At 39.9% G+C, this 18,014-nt stretch overlaps 1 protein-coding gene across 1 annotated transcript in view; it reads left to right on the forward strand.

Moving 5' to 3' along the window:
- The first annotated feature begins 3,822 nt into the window (after nucleotides 1-3,822).
- TSPAN7 (tetraspanin 7) overlaps nucleotides 3,823-18,014 on the forward strand; it is a 125,237-nt gene continuing 111,045 nt past the window's right edge. The window contains exon 1 of the mRNA XM_032756734.2: nucleotides 3,823-3,957. Within this exon, the coding sequence (XP_032612625.1) occupies nucleotides 3,877-3,957 (81 nt within the window). The 5' untranslated portion in view covers nucleotides 3,823-3,876. The remainder of the gene's footprint in view (nucleotides 3,958-18,014) is intronic.

The following is an 18,014-nucleotide window of genomic DNA, read 5'->3' on the forward strand; positions in this document are numbered from 1 at the left end:
CTCCCCAACCTACATCATTCCTTCAGGCCACAAGACACTTGGACTTGCTGTGGTTACATATTATTTCTGTGTGTTATAAAATACACATACAATTTACCACTTTACCTGTTTTAAGGTGTACAATTCAACATTAAGTACATTCCTACTGTTGCACAACCATCACCACTATCTAGCTCCAGGACTTATTCGTCATCACAAGAATAAACCCCATATCCATTAAGCGATGACTCTCCATTAGGGTTAGCCCTTGGCAACCACTAATCTGCCTATGGATTTGCCTATTATGGACAATTCATATAAATAGAATTATACATATGCATCATTTTGCATCTGGCTTTCACTCATCATAATGTTTTCAAGGTTCATCCAAGTTGTATCATGCATCAGTACTTCATCCCTTTTTATGGCTGAATAATATTCTATAGTATAGATATGCCATGAAATAGATTTCATTAATCTACTTGTCACTGGACATTTATTTAGGTTGTTTTCATATTTTGGCTATTGTAAATGGTGCTACTGTGAGTTGCTTGGTGATGTGGCAGCTGTGATTATATATTGATGCATTATAGATCAGTGAATCTTAGACATGTGACAGTTTCCTATGGCTGCTGTAACAAAGTACCACAAGCTGGGTGGCTTTAAAAAAAAACAGAAATGTATTATCTCACAGTTCTAGAGGCTAGGAGTCTGACATCAAAATGTCAGCAGGGCCATCCTCTCTCTGAGACTCTGGGTAGAATAATTCCTTGCCTCTTCCTAGCTTCTGGAGGTGACCATCAATCCTTGGCAGTCTTTGGCTTGCAGCTGCATCACTCTGATCTCTACTTCTGTTGTCACAATGGCCTTCTCCCTGTGTGTCTTTGTGTTTTCATATGGCCCTCTCCCTGTGTCTCTTCTTTTAAGGATATGAGCCCTTAAAAGTGCTGGGATTAAGGGCCCCCATTACTCCAGTATGACCTTGTCTTAATTATATTTGCGACAACCCTATTTCCAAATAAGGTCACATTCTGAGGTACTGGGGTTAGGACTTCAGCCGCACCTAGCCTGGACTTCAATATATCTTTTGGGAGGACACAATTCAATCCATAATAGATGACAGACATTACTGTGCATCTGACTCCCCTGGAGATCTTGTTAACATGGGCTTGGAGTGGGACTTGAGGTTCTGCACATTCAAACAGCTCTTCCAGTGGATGTCAATGCTGCCAGCTCAGGGTGAGTGTGACTAATATGTTCTGGTTTGCACAAGACCTTCCTGGTTTTAGCAATGAAAATCCTGAATGCAGGGAAACCCCTCAGTCCTGGGCAAACTGGGATGGCTTGTCACCCTATATATATGTCATGGGCCACAATTGGAGAGCAAGGATCTAGCTACAAGCTATGTTAATTTATCTACTGATTACATTACTGAATATTCATATTTATCTTTATATTTAAATGGTTCATTTTTGCTAGAACAGTCCAAGTTTTCAAGAATCTGGACCTAAGAGATATTCCAAAAATGCTCCAAACTGTGAGATGGTGAGTTAGCTTAAACTGATGGGTGTCTTTTGTGAATGTCATATATTAACTCACCAAATTATCTATGATGCTTAGCAGTGTCACTGTGGGCTGAACATTGAGATTTCTGACTCCTTTAGAGAATAATTATACATGGCCAAGATCTTTTGATGCTAAGGATACTCACTGGGCTTGAAGTCTTCAGTATCCTTTCCCTGCTGCTGCAGCAGTTGGAATCAGCCTGGAGTCTGTAAGAATGAAAGAGAAAGCTCCTCTCTGAAGTTGGGTTTAAGTTCATTGCAGTATGGGGCAATGCCCCTCAACTCTTGCTTAATATTCAGACCACCTGAAGAGCTTCTAAAAAGCGGAGCTTTCAGCCCACACCAAATGACTCCGAATAGCTGGGATTGGGCACAGGCATTCATAATTGTTTTAAAATACCAGGTGGTGCAAATGAGCACCCAGCATCGAGAATCAGTGTGCCAAGACCCCTTTATAACAGACACCTTGCTCAACCTGTCCCTTCTTTCACCTGCACCTATATTCCACCCTTGTATGCCCACATACCTTTTTGTTATGGTTGACAATTTCCTTAAACAGGTTCTCCTCTTCCTCATGTTTGTGTCCTGTTTATACAGTTACCTTATGGACTTGAGACCACATATAACTGGATAGAGGTAATAATTACTCCTGTAACAACTGACCTTGGCAGGCTTTTCCCAAGCCTTATTGACTCTGTTTTTCACTCTTTCACAAATATGTATCCTTAACATCATCATCCACGATTGAGTTAACCTGTGATAGTGTTGCTGTTTTGACTAGTCTCTCAGCAATCAAGCTAAATCGCCCACTGAATCTGTGTGTTCCTCTACAAACCATATCTGGGTGGAATGTACATTTTTATTGTGATATAATTAATATATCATAAAAGTCATCCTCTTAAAGTATACAACTCAGTGGTTTTTAGTAATTCACAGTATTGTGCAACTGTCATCACTATGTAATTCTAGAACATTCTCATTAATCTAAAAAGAAGCCGCTTACCCATTAAGAGTCACTCCTCATTCCTGCCTCCCACTCGCTGCAACCACTAATCTCTTTTCTGTCTCTATGGATTTGTCTGTTTTGGATATTTCCTATACATGAATCATTCAATATGTGGTCTTTTGTGTCTGGCTTCTTTCGCTTAGCATATTTTCAAGGTTCATCCACGTTGCAGCATTTATCAGTAGTACTTCATTCTTTTTTGTGGCTGAATAATTTTCCGTTGTATGGATGCACCGAATTTTGGTCATCCACTCATCAGCTGACAGATATTTGAGTTGTTTCCAATTTTTGGCTATTGTGAATAATGCCGCTATAAACATTCACGTATATGGTTTTGTGTGGGCATATATTTTCATTTCTCTTGGGTAAATACCCAGGAATGGAGTTGCTGGATCATATGCAAACTCTGTTCAACTTTTTGAGGAACTCCAAATTGGTTGTGAACATTATTTTTTGACCTCAGTGCGGCTTTCCTTTACAGGAGGGAGGTGGACTGTACTGGTTAGCGTGCTGCAAATGATTCTCAGGCATATTAAACATTTTCCTGTTATCTGTTAAACATTGTATGTGCAGCAAGAATGACGCCTCATACAGACCTTTCTTGTCATTTCGTTTGATTATTTCAAAATGTAAGACAAATCTAAAAAATGGAGGAGCCTGCAGATACCTGTGGTGGCGAGGATTTGGGGTCTGTCTGAGCTCCGGGGTTCCTGCTCATCCCTCCAGCTGTATCTCTGGCCACCTGTCACAGTCTGTTTCTGGCACAAACGAGGCCTGCTGGTTGCCAAGGACATGACCACTGGGCCACTTCCATGTGAGAAGGCCCTGGCGGGTGTCAAAATGCAGAAACGTGACTGACGGGCAAGGGGGCACCCGTAAACTTCCCATAGCCAGGTGCAGGCATACCTGCAAATGTAACGCCCAACTGTGTACAAAGCAGAAATCTAAATGCCAGGGCGGACTGGGAGAGGTTCCCGTGACCTCTGACCCGGCCTCTAAATTCCCCCATTCCCTCCCCCATGTCCTGCCGCGCCCCGTGTCGCCTCGCCTGGCCTCGCGTCTCTCCTCCGCTGGCGCTCTAAGCCTGCGCGGTATTGCGGACGCGGGCGGCGTTTCCCGCATGCGCAGTTACTGCCCGGCCCGGCTTTTTCAGTAGGAGCCTCGCGCGGTGCGCGCTCACGCACGCGCACGGCCTCGCCTGCGCGCTCACGAGGCCTCTCGCGGCACGCGCCCCCGCCCCGCGCCGCCCCGCCCCGCCCCGCCTCTTCCCCCTCCCGCGCGCCCGCCCGCCGCCTGCCGCCGCCGCCGCCGCCGGAGCTCTGTAGTATGGCATCGAGGAGAATGGAGACCAAACCTGTGATAACCTGTCTCAAAACCCTCCTCATCATCTACTCCTTCGTCTTCTGGGTAAGTGCTCACGCCGGGCCGGTGGCCGAGTCGCTGTTCATCGGTCCGTGTGATGATGCTCTGAGAAAAGAAGTGGGGAGGAAAACCCAAACCAAAAATCAAATCTCGGACCCCTCTTTAAGGAGACAGGCGCGGGGTGCTGGGTCGGGGATGCAGGTTGGCAGGGTGCGGGTCGGGGCTGCTGGAACCCTAGACCTCGCCCTGCGCAGGCTGCAAGGGGCTGCGTAGTGTCGGTGACTGCAGGTTGTCGACCTTCCAAAAAAAAATGTTAATGCATTAGTTTCTTTTTTAATCTCCCGGGATAGGGTCAGCTCCTGTGGAAAGTTGCGGGTTTATTCGTCTGTTTTCCTCGCTGTACACCCTTCTCTCCCTTCCCCTACCAGCCGGTTCGCGGCGCCTCTTGGAGCTAACCTGTGGCGGGGAGAGGACACGGGAGCGTGGGGTTTAATCTCAGATTCCCAGTTATTCCCGACCCCACGGGGCTGCGGGAGGGAGGCACCAGAAGCACCTTGCCTGCCTGGCTGGGCAAGGGCGACCGAAGTCTCCCAAGCGCACGATGGGGAGCAGGCGTTGTCACCGCGTGGAGGCGCACGAAAGGGAGAGGGTCTTACATAAGCCGGGGGCATCTTTGAGGTGTCTTGGTGACCCAAGAGATGAGTCTTTGGATTCCTTTCCCACCTCCCTGCATCTTTACACTCCCTATCTGGTCGTTCTGTCACTGCATGAGCACAATCCGCAGCGCCCTGGCGGAGGGTCCGCTCCAGTTGGTGATAGAGATAGCGCCCCAACTCTACTCCCCATCTATCCAGTGCTGCCGCCGGTCCTTGAAGCTCAATGCAGAAGGGTGACGTCACCCCTCAGCCAGGGCCGCGGGGGGCTGCGTGGTGCACCTCGGGGAGGGATGCGCCTTTCTGCGCGGGGGAGGGGGGAGGAGGAGGAGGAGGGGGAGGAGGAGGAGAAGGAGGAGGGGGCTCCAGGCTTGTGCCTTACCTCATCCTGTTTGGCAAATCATGGAATCAGTGCAGGGCTGACACTGCAGTGATTCACTGAGAGAGGTGCGTGGTACTTGAAGACCATTCCCCGTTATTTCTCTTTTCATGTAGATGACCCCGTCTTCCCTAGTTCCTTACTCCCATAATCAAGCTACAGCTACCCCACAGGGGAATGAATATCGACCCTCTTCCCCCCTTGTCCCCCAAATCTGGGTCATTTTAGCTTCGACGGCAGTCATTTTGAAATCTGAGGCTCTGTAGGAAAAGCCAGTTCAACCTTTGGTTGTTTTCTTCTTGCACCCCCCACCCCCGCCCCTCACCCACCACCACACATTAGCCCTAATTTTGCTTTGAAACTGGAGCACAGTGCTGTATGAGGTACCGAGAATCAGCTAGATGGCAAACCGGACTGTTTGCAATGGTCAAGGAAGAAGCAGAGATTTATTGAGGATCAAAAATATTCCTAATGCACCCGGACATTTCCTTATCGCTGGCGTTGGTGGTTCTTCAAGTCGGGGAAGGTATGGACTCCCCAGACCACACATACCAGGAGCTCTGCAATGAGCTAGGATAGATTAACTGGCATATTGCACAAGGCAAACACAGAAACGGACTTTATTTGGACTGACAACGACACAGGTTGAAATGTCTCAGTAGTGGAATTGTGAGCTATGCACGGATCATATCATCTTATGCTCTGCCTGTAAAAAGCAATAACACATGCTGATTGCTGAAACTTCCCAGTAGCCATTCCTGGGAACTGGTTTAGCTTTTTATGTGTTTCCTTAAATCTCTTTTTGTTTGGCCCTTTATCATTTACTTGACTTCCTATTTGTTACTGGAGTAAATCATATGGGGGGGTATTTTTAGCTTCCTTAAAAATAAGGTGTACAGTGCACATGAAGAAATATTGTTCTTTCAGAATCACTGCAAGCTGGTAAAGAAGGGGGTCTTCCAGGCTGAGGCTTTTCATATGAGCACTTTAACTCTCCTTGCTTACATTCCACCCCTATGAATCTAATTACTTAATGCCCCCAATACATCTTAAACAATCACTGCATTTTATGTCCTCCGGAAGTTCCTTGATGCCTTCATTTTAATTTTTTCTACTTTCAAGATTTTCTTAGTCTTAAATGTTTACCTGGAACATTTTCAATGGTTTAAATACCAAAGCCAGTTCTGGCTTTGGTTGTTGTAATCATTTCATACTTACAACCAAAAGAATAAGATCTCTTCAGATGTGTGAGGATATTTTAAACAAGACATTATTTTTAAGTAGCCTTATTGAGGCATGATTCACATGCCATAAAAGCCACCTATTTAAAGTATACGATTCAGTGAGTTTTAGTATAAGTAGCACATATTTTAGTATATAAGTGGTATATATTTCTGTATATTTAGTATATTCATAGATATGTGCAACCATCACCCCAGTCAATTTTAGAACATTGCATCATTTCACAAGAAACCCGTTTCTTTAGCTGTTATCCCGTTTACCCCCCAATTTCAACTTCCCACCCTCATGCCCACCCCCTGCCAGCCCTAAGCAACCACTACTTTCTGTCTCTAGAGATTTCCATATTGCAGGCATTTCATATAAATGTAATCATACAATAGTTGCCCTTTTGTGACTGTTTTTTTCACTCAGCATAATTACTTCAAGGTTCATCCATGTTGTAGTGTATATCAGTACTTCATTCCTTTCTATGGTGGAATAATATTCCATTGGATGATTATAGCACATTTTGTTTATCCATTTGTCTGTTGGGGACATTTGAGTTGACTGGGTCATTTAGCTATCATGAATAATGGTGCTATAAACATTTATGTACAAATTTTTGTGTGAACATGTCTTCATTTCTATTGGGTATGTACCTGGGAGTTGAATTGCTAGGTCACATGGTAATTCTAAGTTTAATTGTTTGAAGAACTGCCAGCCTGTTTCACAAAGCAAAGTACTCCTTCCCTTTGACCATGAGGATTCCAATTTCTCCACATCCTTGCCAACATTTGTTATTGCCTGACTTTTTCATTATAGCCTTAGCAGGTGTGAAGGTGGTATCTCATTGTGGTTCTGGTATGAATTTCCCTGATGTGTAATGATGCTGATTGTCTTTTTTTATGTGCTTGTTGGTCATTTGTGTATCTTTCTTGAAGAAATATTTATTCATATCCTTTGACCATCTTAAGATGTGGATTTTTTTTATATTAAGTAGTAAGAGCCCTTTATATATTCTGGGTACAAGTCCCTTATCCGATACGTGATTTACAAGTGTTTTCTCCTATTTTGTGGGTTATCTTTAGATGGTGTCCTTTGAAGTACAAAAGTTTATTTTTGGGAAGTCCATTTTACCTATTTTTTTCTTTTTTTGTTTATGCTTTTGGTGTCATATTTGAGAATCCTTTGCCAAAACCAACGTCACAAATATTTACCTGTTAAATGTTTATAAGAATTATTTCTCAGTTCAGTAAATGCAATTGGTAAATCTTTCTTCAGCACTTAGAACTATGTCTGACACATAGTAGGTACTCAAATATTTGTCAAAACTTCTGGGACTATGCTAGGTAGTTTACAAAAAGATGACCTTGGTGGTCTTGTTTGTTTGTTTGTTTGAGGCAGAGTCTCGCTGTGTTGCCCAGGCTGGAGTGCAGTGGTGCGATCTCGGCTCACTGCAACCTCCGCCTCCTGGGTTCAAGTGATTCTCCTGCCTCAGCCTGCTGAGTAGCTGGGACTACAGGCGCGCACCACCACGCCCAGCTAATTTTTGTATTTTTAGTAGAGACGGGGTTTCACCATGTGGGCCAGGATGGTCTCGATCCCTTGACCTCGTGATCCGCCCGCCTCAGCCTCCCAAAGTGCTGGAATTACAGGCGTGAGCCACTGCACCCGGCCGACCTTGGTGTTCTTTAAAGTGGAAGGTGGAGGAAAGATTAGACAGAATTATTTCCTTTGTGTTCGTGAGTTGTTTTAATAGGAATTTTTCCCTTTCTGTACCTTAATTTAGATTTAGAACTAGAAGGCATTTGAACTTAAAATGGTGGTAGAGCAGTAGCATCATAAAGGTTGACATACTTGAGCATATGTTAAACCAGAAGTCTACACTTTTGAAAGAGAGATTATTGTTTTATCTGGCTTTCTCTTCTGTCTATAATCACACTCTCTCTCTCTGAGGTGTTTCTCTAAAGTGGTGGTTCTCAAAAGGGGGCAGTTTTGCCCCCCTCCCATATTTGGCAATGGCTGGAGACATTTTTGGCCATAGCTGGAGGGGAGGATGATACTGGCCTTTCGTGGGTAGAGGCCACAGATGCTGCTAAACATCCTACAGTACACGAGACAACCCCTCACAACAAAGAATTGCCTTGCTCAAAATGTCAACAGTACCACCAACCTCTGCACTACTGGACTCACATAGCAGTAAGTCCTGTGAAGAAAAAATGGAGCGTTATGCAAAACTCTGTATATTTATTGGTGTTTGGAACCACCGTAGCAGGGCATGTGCAACACAATCACGTGAGAAGAAAAACATTCTCTATTGTGTACTATATAATTATTTGAAGACAAAAGGTAGGTACCTCTTTATATAATTATGTTCAAAGGGATGGGATGATTTGTCTGTCGGTTAAATAATATCACCTGAATGCTGTGTAAACTGATCCTTCATTTCTCTTGATTTGTATGTTTTATTTTCAGGTTTATAGAAGAGGAGGGAAAAACACACCTAGGAGTAAGTTATCCTGTGCTTTAAAGACTAGCAAACAATGTCAGGCTCATAGTAGGTTTACTCACTAAATACTTATTTCTTTAATGAATGAATTAATTAATAAATGAAATTTTATTGACTACTCTTGGGCTCAGTTATTTATTTCAACTCACCTCAATGGGGAAGTTTTTTAAAAACAGTGTTATTTCTAGTCTACCTGTAGTGATTTAAATGTGCTCCTCCAATAAATGTGTGAAAAGATGGAATAGCAGATTTTACAAGGACTTGCTTATCCTAATGATAGTTCAATCATTATATTTTTGTGATCAGTTAGTCTGTCAGACATTTTGGTTATTTAAATTTTTAATTAGAATTTGTTAAGCATGAATAAAAAAGATCTTGCCCTATGTATATAACAAAATATCCTTCCTTCACAACCAATGTAACTGTTTCAAGATCAAGCAAAGAAATGTAATAAATATTTTGCTTACCAGGTGAATTTCTGTTTTATTTACACATTTTTAACATATTTTAAATACTCATCTGAGTTCTAAGCTAAGATTTAAATCCACCATGTGTGAAGAGAAATTTCCCTTGCTTAATTCAAGTGTATATTGGGCCTGATTTCTTCCTTGATTATCTAAGGAGGTAATTAGCTTATCAATAGTGCTATCAAATTCTTCTATGGTAAATATCAGCGATTTGTTTTTCATTTGAGAAACATCACTAATCTTTTTTGGAAAAATAATTTAAAACAATTTTTTTTTTTTGTCCAGAAAGTTTAGGTACTTGGGATATAAGTAGAGGGAAAAATCTTAAAGAGCAACTCCTAACATTTTAAAGAGTGTTTGAATTTGGGCACTGTATTAGTCTGTTGTTAAGCTGCTAATAAAGACATACCTGAGACTGTGTAATTTATAAAGGAAAGGGGTTTAATTGACTCATGGTTCCACATGGCTGGGGAGGCCCCAAAATCATGGCTGAAGGCGAATGAGCAGCAAAGTTACATCTTACATGGTGGTAGGCAGGAAAGATTGTGCAGGGGAACTCCCATTTATAAAACCATCAGATCTTGTGAGACTTACTCACTATCACGAGAACAGCATGGGAAAAACCTACCTTCATAATTCAGTTATCTCCCACTGGGTCCCTCCCACAACAAGTGGGAATTATGGGAGCTACAATTCAAAATGAGATTTGAGTGGGGACATAGCCAAACCATATTAGGCACATACTTTAGTTTATAGTTATTCTTTTGCACATCAATACGATTCAGTCATTCACTGAATGTCTATTACATGGCAGGTATTGAGTAGTCAATAGAATGTGTACCAACGTTTACTAGCTGCTGCTTTTGGCATTTTACCTGCATTTTAAAATGACACATGTATTCTATTTCTCAACTTTTCAGTTTTAGATGTTATGTACTGTCTTCCCACTATGGAAGATGAAGATTTAGCTCTCCTGCCCCTTTCTCCCATACTCGTATCTTCCCTATATTGTAGTAGACCCTAATATATCATTTTATCGTTGTCATATTTTGGTTAGAGTGGTCGTCAGTGATTTCATTAATATGACTTGGTAAACCTAGTCACAGCTGAGCCATGTAGTGTGTATATTATGATTACTTGCATAGTTTTTGTTTTCTCTGCAGTTAAGAATTGCCTTGTTTGGTCCTTTGCTTTTTAGTTGCCATGCTCACTCCTAATTTATCCCTGTACTTTCCCCAAGATCTGTTTCTTTACTCAGTCTGTTCAAACACTTCATGTGTCATATCAGATTCTTGTTCTTGGAGGCATTTCTCCCAAAGCTTTCTGATCTTCAATCTGGACTAGTATTTTCTGGGCCTTTGAAACAGTGGACATCAATATAGTCTCCCTTCACCATCATCCTGGTGAATCCTGTCTCCTTTTATGTTGGATCCTCGGTTTTTGAGATGTCATGTCTTTCTCTTCCTTGGTGTTTTTTTTTTTTTTCATTTTGGTAGAGCAAGTTTAATAATTTTCTGGAAAAAATGATGTATTGGGGGTTAATTTTTTGAGCTCTTACAGGTATGAAAATCTTATTTTTCTCTTGCACTTAATTTGATCGTTTGGCTTAGTGTAGAATTGTAGTTTGGAAATCATTTATCCTCAGAATTTTTCTGTCTCTCCCTATTCCAAGTCTTGTTCTTGTTGTTAGTGTTGACAAATCAGATGTTATTCTGATTCTTCTTGAATCCTGCTTTTCTTCTCTGAAAGTCGTTACGATCTCTTGCTTGCTCTGAAATTTCACAACAATATGCTCTGGTATATGTCTATTTTTAACTATTTCCTGAGTACCCTTTCAATCTGGAAATTTTCTGTATACCTTTCAATCTGGTCCTTGAGTTTGGGGAAATTTTATTTTGTTTTTTGTTTTCTTTACCTTCATTTTTTTCTGTCCTATTTGGATGTTGGACCTCCTAGACTAATCTTCTAATTTTCTCCCCTTCTATTTTCTACCTCTTTTTCTTTTTGTTCTATTTCTGGGAGATCACTTCCACTTTATCTTGCTGCTATTGCATTTTTCATTTGTTTCATATGTTAATTTCTAGAAGCTGCTTTATGAGGTCTGAATGTTCTTTTTTTCTAGCATCCTGTTTTTGTTTCATGAGTGTAATATAGTTTTAATATCTCTCTGAAAATATTAGTAATTTTTTTGAGTTTGCTTCTTCCTACATAGTTTCCTTCAGACTATTCTGTTTTCTGGCATATTACAGGCTTACCTCAAATTTATGGTCATGTTTTGCTCTCTTTTCTGTACATGTTTAAGAGGGGGCACTACGAAGTTGATTGGAAGCTCTTAGCCTGAAGTAGGTGTTTATCAATTGTAATTTGGGTGATTTGGCTGGGCAGTTGAGTTTTAGGACCAAGGTCAATATCTTTAGGTCTTTTCTTTTGGTCTCATCAGATATCCTACAGAAGAATCTTCTAATTGCTCTCTGAGTAAAGAAGGTGAGAATATAGAAGTCTCTATATACAGTATATAAACCTTTGCTTAAGCCCCTGTTTCCGGTGTAGAATCCATGTCCACTGTGCTTATATTCCCCAGTTCAGAGACCAACTCTTTCACCCTCCAAAGAATAAATATCTGAACCTATAGTAGAATGAGTAGAGGCCAGAGACAGGAAGTTGGTGGCAGGGGTGAGGGTGGGGAATCTAATTGTTTTTCGAAAAACTCTTACTGGAACCTACTTATTTTAGCTCCCCTTTCCTCCCTACTTCCAGGTGTGCATGGAGCTGCTAACCCCTGAGTCTTTTGGGGATGTTCGGGTGCAAATATTTTATTTTGTGCTTCTCTCACAGCTGCCATAAGATTTGGCTTTTTCTCAGCTTTGAAGAGATCTTTGTGGTTGTCTCCTCTCTTTGTTATTGTAGGTTAAAAACATTCTTTTAGTGTCATTTCAGTGGAGTTTTGGGAGATAGCCAAGGTAAATGGATGTGTTCAATCCGTCATCTTTAACTGGAAGTCCTTTATAGCTTTATCTCTACATTAGATGGTACTAATTAAATACCCAGTTGATTGTGAGTGATTGAATACAGCATCTAAAACAGCAATAGTCAAGCTATTCTAATAAATATTGGTACCCAGTTTTCAATTTTTAAAAAGCTTTTGGATTTCAAGGGAAGCATTCTAAGTTGGAACAGGCTTACTAAGACACATCCTCTGTAAGGTCATCTGGTCATCAGCGACCGGACAAATGGAAATGAAGCTCTGAAGGTTGCTGCTGCTTTTTCTGCCCTTCTTATTTCTTCCCACCAGATGAAGTCCCATGTGTCTTCTGACCTAATTCAGACCTTGCTGGATTAATTTAGTGTTTATAGTGTGGTGTGTGTGTTGGGGAGAGGACCTTGATGTTAAACTGATTATTGCTTGGCGGTTTTTCTTTTACTACAGTGATAACCCTTCATGGTTATTATGGGACTTGTACATTATAATCTGGAGTTTTTTCTTATTTTATCAACTTAATTTACCATATGCAATATACAGTTAGGATGTGTGAACTACCTTTTATAACATTTGGGGAACATTAAGTCTTTTTCACTTAGTCGTTGCTTAGAAATTAGCTGAATTTTGGTCTAAATACAATGAAATACTCTTCTCCATTCTAATCACAACTAGAGTTCTTGATTTGACCCTGTTGTGAGTTGCATTACTTATTCAGTGATTGTTCTTTATATACTGCTTTAAGTAAGCACCTCAGAAGGTGCTGAAAATTGAAAGTCATTGTGACTGTGTTTCTTTGTTTAAACATGTTAAACTCTTGACATAGATGACTAATGCACTGCTAAACCCATTTGAAACAGACTTTAAAAATATATTCTGATGTCTTTTTCTCCTTTAGTTCCATCACAGCAGCTTCCATTCTGAGTTACCTCCTCATTGCAAGCAGATTTTTGGAATGCTGCTCTTAAATTTCTTATTTTGGCTGTTATTCCCCTTGCCATGACAGAATGATTTTCATTCTTGGCTGAAAATTTTTTTCATCTTACTGCAGAACCTCACTATTCATCAAGAAAAGGATGTAGAGGAAAAAGGAGAGGGTTTTCTTTGTTTTGTTTTTCCTTTTGGTTATTTGATCAGTTAAACAGGTAAGCATTTTATTTATTTGTTTATTGCCTTTTAAAACATTTATTATTACTTTTATAGATTTAGGGAATACAAGTGCAGTTTTGTTACATATATATATATATTGCATAGTGGTGAAGTCTGGGCTTTTAGTGTAAAGCATTTAAAATAGTTTAAACATCACATTTCGACTCTGGAAGATTTTCTTTGGTGCTTTCTACAAGATATAGTGGGATTTTCCCATCATCATCTGTTTCTAGGAGAAATTCCAGGTGCCTTATACTAGAGGATGATGAGATGAGTCAGACACAGGTACTGGTGAACAGTCTAGATCAGTGATTCTCACCCTGTTTGCCCATAGAATTGCCTAAGGGGCCCTAAAGAAGATACTTAGACCCCATCCTAAGAGATTCTGATTCAATTGGTCTGGACGGAGTGCCAGAATTGATATGCTAAAATATGCTCCCAGGTGATTCAGCTGTGCAATTAGGATTGAGAAACATTGATCCAGGGAGAACTCAGTAGATAATAGCAGGCTTGGTTCACTTGAGCCTCCTGGATCTGCAGGTAGCTACGGAGTATCTAACCTAGTACTGGCAATATTAATTTGGTCTTCGTTGCCTGAGAGTCTGGAACCAGGCCTGCAGTGTCTCTCAGTAAACCAAAATGGCCTTGCACTCTTAGGAGACCATGCTAATCATTCCTGACTAAAGCAATGGGTATCAGAATCACCAAGGACATTTAAAAACACAGATTCTCAGTCCTATCTCATAGAGTTTAAGTTTTAATTGATATGAAGAGAAACCTGGGTGTGTGAGTTTAAAAAAAAAAAATCCCAAGGCGATTCTGATTCCTGGGATGTAGCTCTATGGGGCTGTGATGCCATTTGATATAAATGAGTTCTTACCTCATGAATGCTTTCCTATGATATGATCTGTGGTACCATAAAGCTGAATTGAGGAGAGTATTCCACAAAACAAGATGTAGTCAATGTAGCATCTTTCTTACGCACTTAATTGGTCTTTGGCAAGGGTCTTCAAGTGAACTCTTGGAGTTTGGAGTAGTTTCCATTCCTTAGGGGGAATCTATTTTTTTTCATAGTTGTTCTGAGAAGTTAGGGAAAAGTCTTGGTTTGTCAAAGACAAACCTCTGTCAAAGAGAGACCATAATCCAACATGTAAAACAAAACCCAGAATTCATTACTTACCAAAGTAAGAGACAGCTGTGTTAAGCATAGTCTGTGAGTGAAGCAGATTACTGATCTTTTTGGGAAACATAGTGGTGTTTTGGTTACAGAGGCATGAGTGGTTGAACTTGACCTTAGAAGCATGGCTATTTGAGTGAGACTATTGTTGATTGACTCTGAGAAGCATGTTCACTGCAGTGTGTCTGCTGCTGATTGGCTGACCTTGAATTGTGTGAAGCTCATTGTAATTGGCTTCCAGAAGTGCGTTCCCTGAAGCAAGTTGAGTTGTCATTGATGATTAGTCTGAGGTGAATTGCCCTCAATCAAATAGGTTTAAAAGTTGGTGCTGGTGGTTACTAGTTACCATGGCTATTGAATAATCAATCTTTTTCTCATCAGTAATACAGAGACTTTTATTCTTACCTCAGACTGCTATTCTTAGTGAAATGAAGTTGCTTCTGCACCTCAATTCCCATTCATTCTTCAGATATCATCATGATGATGTGTAGAACTCCTGGATCAGTTCATTGTTCTAATCACTCCATAAATACTAATTGATGGTTTATGATTTCCAGGGATTAGACTAGGACTTCCCAAAGGTAGACCCCTTTGGGGTTGAAAAGGAACCCAAAGCTTGATAAGACTGTGGAAAATGTTGCTAAACATCCCTTCTACATCCCCATTTCTATTTGGGTTAAAGTTCTGTTTCTGGTGAAGCTTTTGCAGACTTCTAGCTCCTCCAGATTTCTGTTTCATATTTTGAACTGTATCACTCACTTGATATTCTTTTAACCATTGCATTCTATTGCAGAGGATTTAAAATTAGACTTAATGTGAAGTCTCGGCTGGCACATTTGCTGTGTGACCTTAGGCAAATCACTTATTCTCTCTGAGCCCCAGTTTCCTCTTTAGAATTGAGAATATCTATGATTACCCACCTCAATCAAGTGTTGAGGGTCAAATAACATTCAAGTGCTTTATAAACTAAAGTGTGATACATATATATTTTGGCAACATTATTCCTTAGGGTGTAAAGTGTTTCTTTCCTAGTTTCTTATACATGTGAGGTACCGTATCAATACTTGTTAAATGAATAAATTGATCAGAATATTCCCCATCCTGGAAATTAAGAATGATTCAATTGTAGGGTTTTATAGTTTGCTACCAAAGAGAGCTGAGTTAACACAGTGGTTTGAACAGGAACCAAAAATAGGACTCACTGAGTTTGGTCCTGTCATTGGGATAAAGGTATTCCTATCTAGGATGAATAAATATAAGTCTGACACTTAGAGTCAAATGAGGAATTGGTGACTTCCATTATTCTTTTTAAAATAAGCTTTTCTTTTTGGAACAGCTTTAAGTTTACAGAAAAATTATAGAGATAGTGCATAGAGTTCCCATATATCATACCACTATTTTTCCCTATTACTAACAGCTTACGTTAATATGATACATTTGTTATAGTTAATCAATATTGATAAATTTTATCAGAAGTCTGTACTTCATTCCTATTTCGTTAGTTTTTACCTAATATCCTTTTTCTGTTACAGGCTACCCCATATTGCATTTAGTAGTCATGTCTCCTTAGGCTCCCCTTGGCTGTGACAATTTCTCAGACTTTTCTTGTTTTTGACTGTTAACAGTTTTGAGGGGTACTGGTGATGCATTTTGTAGAATGTCCCTCAATTTGGATTTGCCTGATGTTTTTTCATGATTAGAATGTAGTTATGTGCTCTGGGGAAGAAGACCACAGAGGTAAAGTGCTATTTCAATCATATCATATTAAGGATACATACCACTAACATTATTTATCACTGTTGATATTGACTTTGATCACCGGGGCGAGATAATTTGTCAGGTTTCTCCACCATAAAGTTGCTCTTTCCCCGCTTCTCATATGGTACTCTTTCAAAGAAAATCACAATGCACAGTCCACACTTACGTGAAGAGTTACGTTCTACCTCCTTGAGGGTGGAGTATCTACCGTTATCTTTATTAACAAAGATGATTTTCATTCAACAAATGTTAAAACCAACAGTAAGTATTTGTTTAAGCAAGTAGTAAAATACTAAAATTATTTGAGCCGATCAGAAACTGGACAGAGATTCTTGTTTACCATTATTATCTATGATTTGGTTTATCTAGCAAATGCAGTAAGAAAAAATTAACATTGGAGAAAGAGATAAAATTATCTTTTTACAGATGTAGTTGTTGTAAACCAAATAACCCAAGAGATGTTAGGAAAAAACTACTAAGAGAATTTGATAAGATGGATGGATGTAAGAGAAATATACAACAATTAATTTCTTTTTATTATTTTAGCATAAGCCTTAGGAAAGAGAGGAAGGCATTTCATTCACAGCAGCAACAAAAATCATAATTAATTCAGAATAAAGTTAATAAGAAAGGCAAGGCTCTTATATGAAGAACAATAAAATCCTATCTTGGGTCATAAAATGAGATCTGAACAGATTAAATGATACCAGATGTTCTTGGGTGGGGAGATTTAGTATCATAAAAATATCAGTTTTCTAAAAATGTTTTTAATGTATTTCCCAATAGAATACTGACAGGATTTGGGGGAGGGGGAAAGAGATGGTACTTCATAAAACTGTATTGTTTACATAGAAGAATAAATACCTGAGAAATCAAGAGATATTTTGGGGAGGAAAAGAAGTATGTGCCTTATCAGAATATACTATTGTGGCAGATAGACTATAAGATGTCCCCCATAATCTCACCTCCTGATATTCATGCCCTTGTTTAATCCCCTCTGCTTGGGTGTGGGTGAGACTTGAGACTGTCGTCTAATTAATATAATATAATGAAGTGATCAAATGCATATGACTATGTGTGCATGATTTTATTACATAAGATTGTAAAGTCTATCTTGCTGAAAGACTCTGTTCCTTTCTGGCTTTGAAGAATCAAACTTTTATGTTATGAACTGTCCTGTAGAGAGGGCCACATGGCAAGGAACTCAGGGCAATCTCTGGCTGACAGCTAGCAAGAAACTGAGGCCCTCAGTAGCCAGCAAGCAACTGAATGCTGCCAATAGTCAAATGATCTGGGAAGCAGATTCTTCCCCATTTGTACCTCAGATGAGACTACAGCCCTGCCTGATGCTTTGATCGAAGCTTTGCAAGACCCTGAAACAGAAGACTCAGCTAAGCTGTGCCCAGATTTTTGACCCACAGAAACTATGAGATAATAAATGTGTTTTGTTTTGAGCTTCTACATTTGTGGTAATATTGTTATGGAGCAATACAAAATTAATACAACTATAAAATCAATTCAATATGATGTTTGCTTAGAAATACATAGGTCGGTGGAACAATAAAGAATCCAGAAATAAATTCTAGTGAATATGATTTAATAAATGAAAAGGAGCATTCATTTCAGTGAGAGAAACTAGATTTAAATGATTCTGATACTACAGGATATCTATATGAGAGAAAATAGAATTGGAGCCCTCACTTAGATGATATGAAAACTTCCAATTAGTTTAAATGCTCAAATATAAAAATAAAATCCTACGAGAAAATGTACATACCATATGTACAAATTAGGAGAGAGACTGCCTTATGT

The sequence above is a fragment of the Hylobates moloch genome, unplaced genomic scaffold (assembly GCF_009828535.3).
Source record: "Hylobates moloch isolate HMO894 unplaced genomic scaffold, HMol_V3 SCAFFOLD_7, whole genome shotgun sequence".
In the NCBI taxonomy this organism is placed as follows: Eukaryota; Metazoa; Chordata; class Mammalia; order Primates; family Hylobatidae; genus Hylobates; species Hylobates moloch.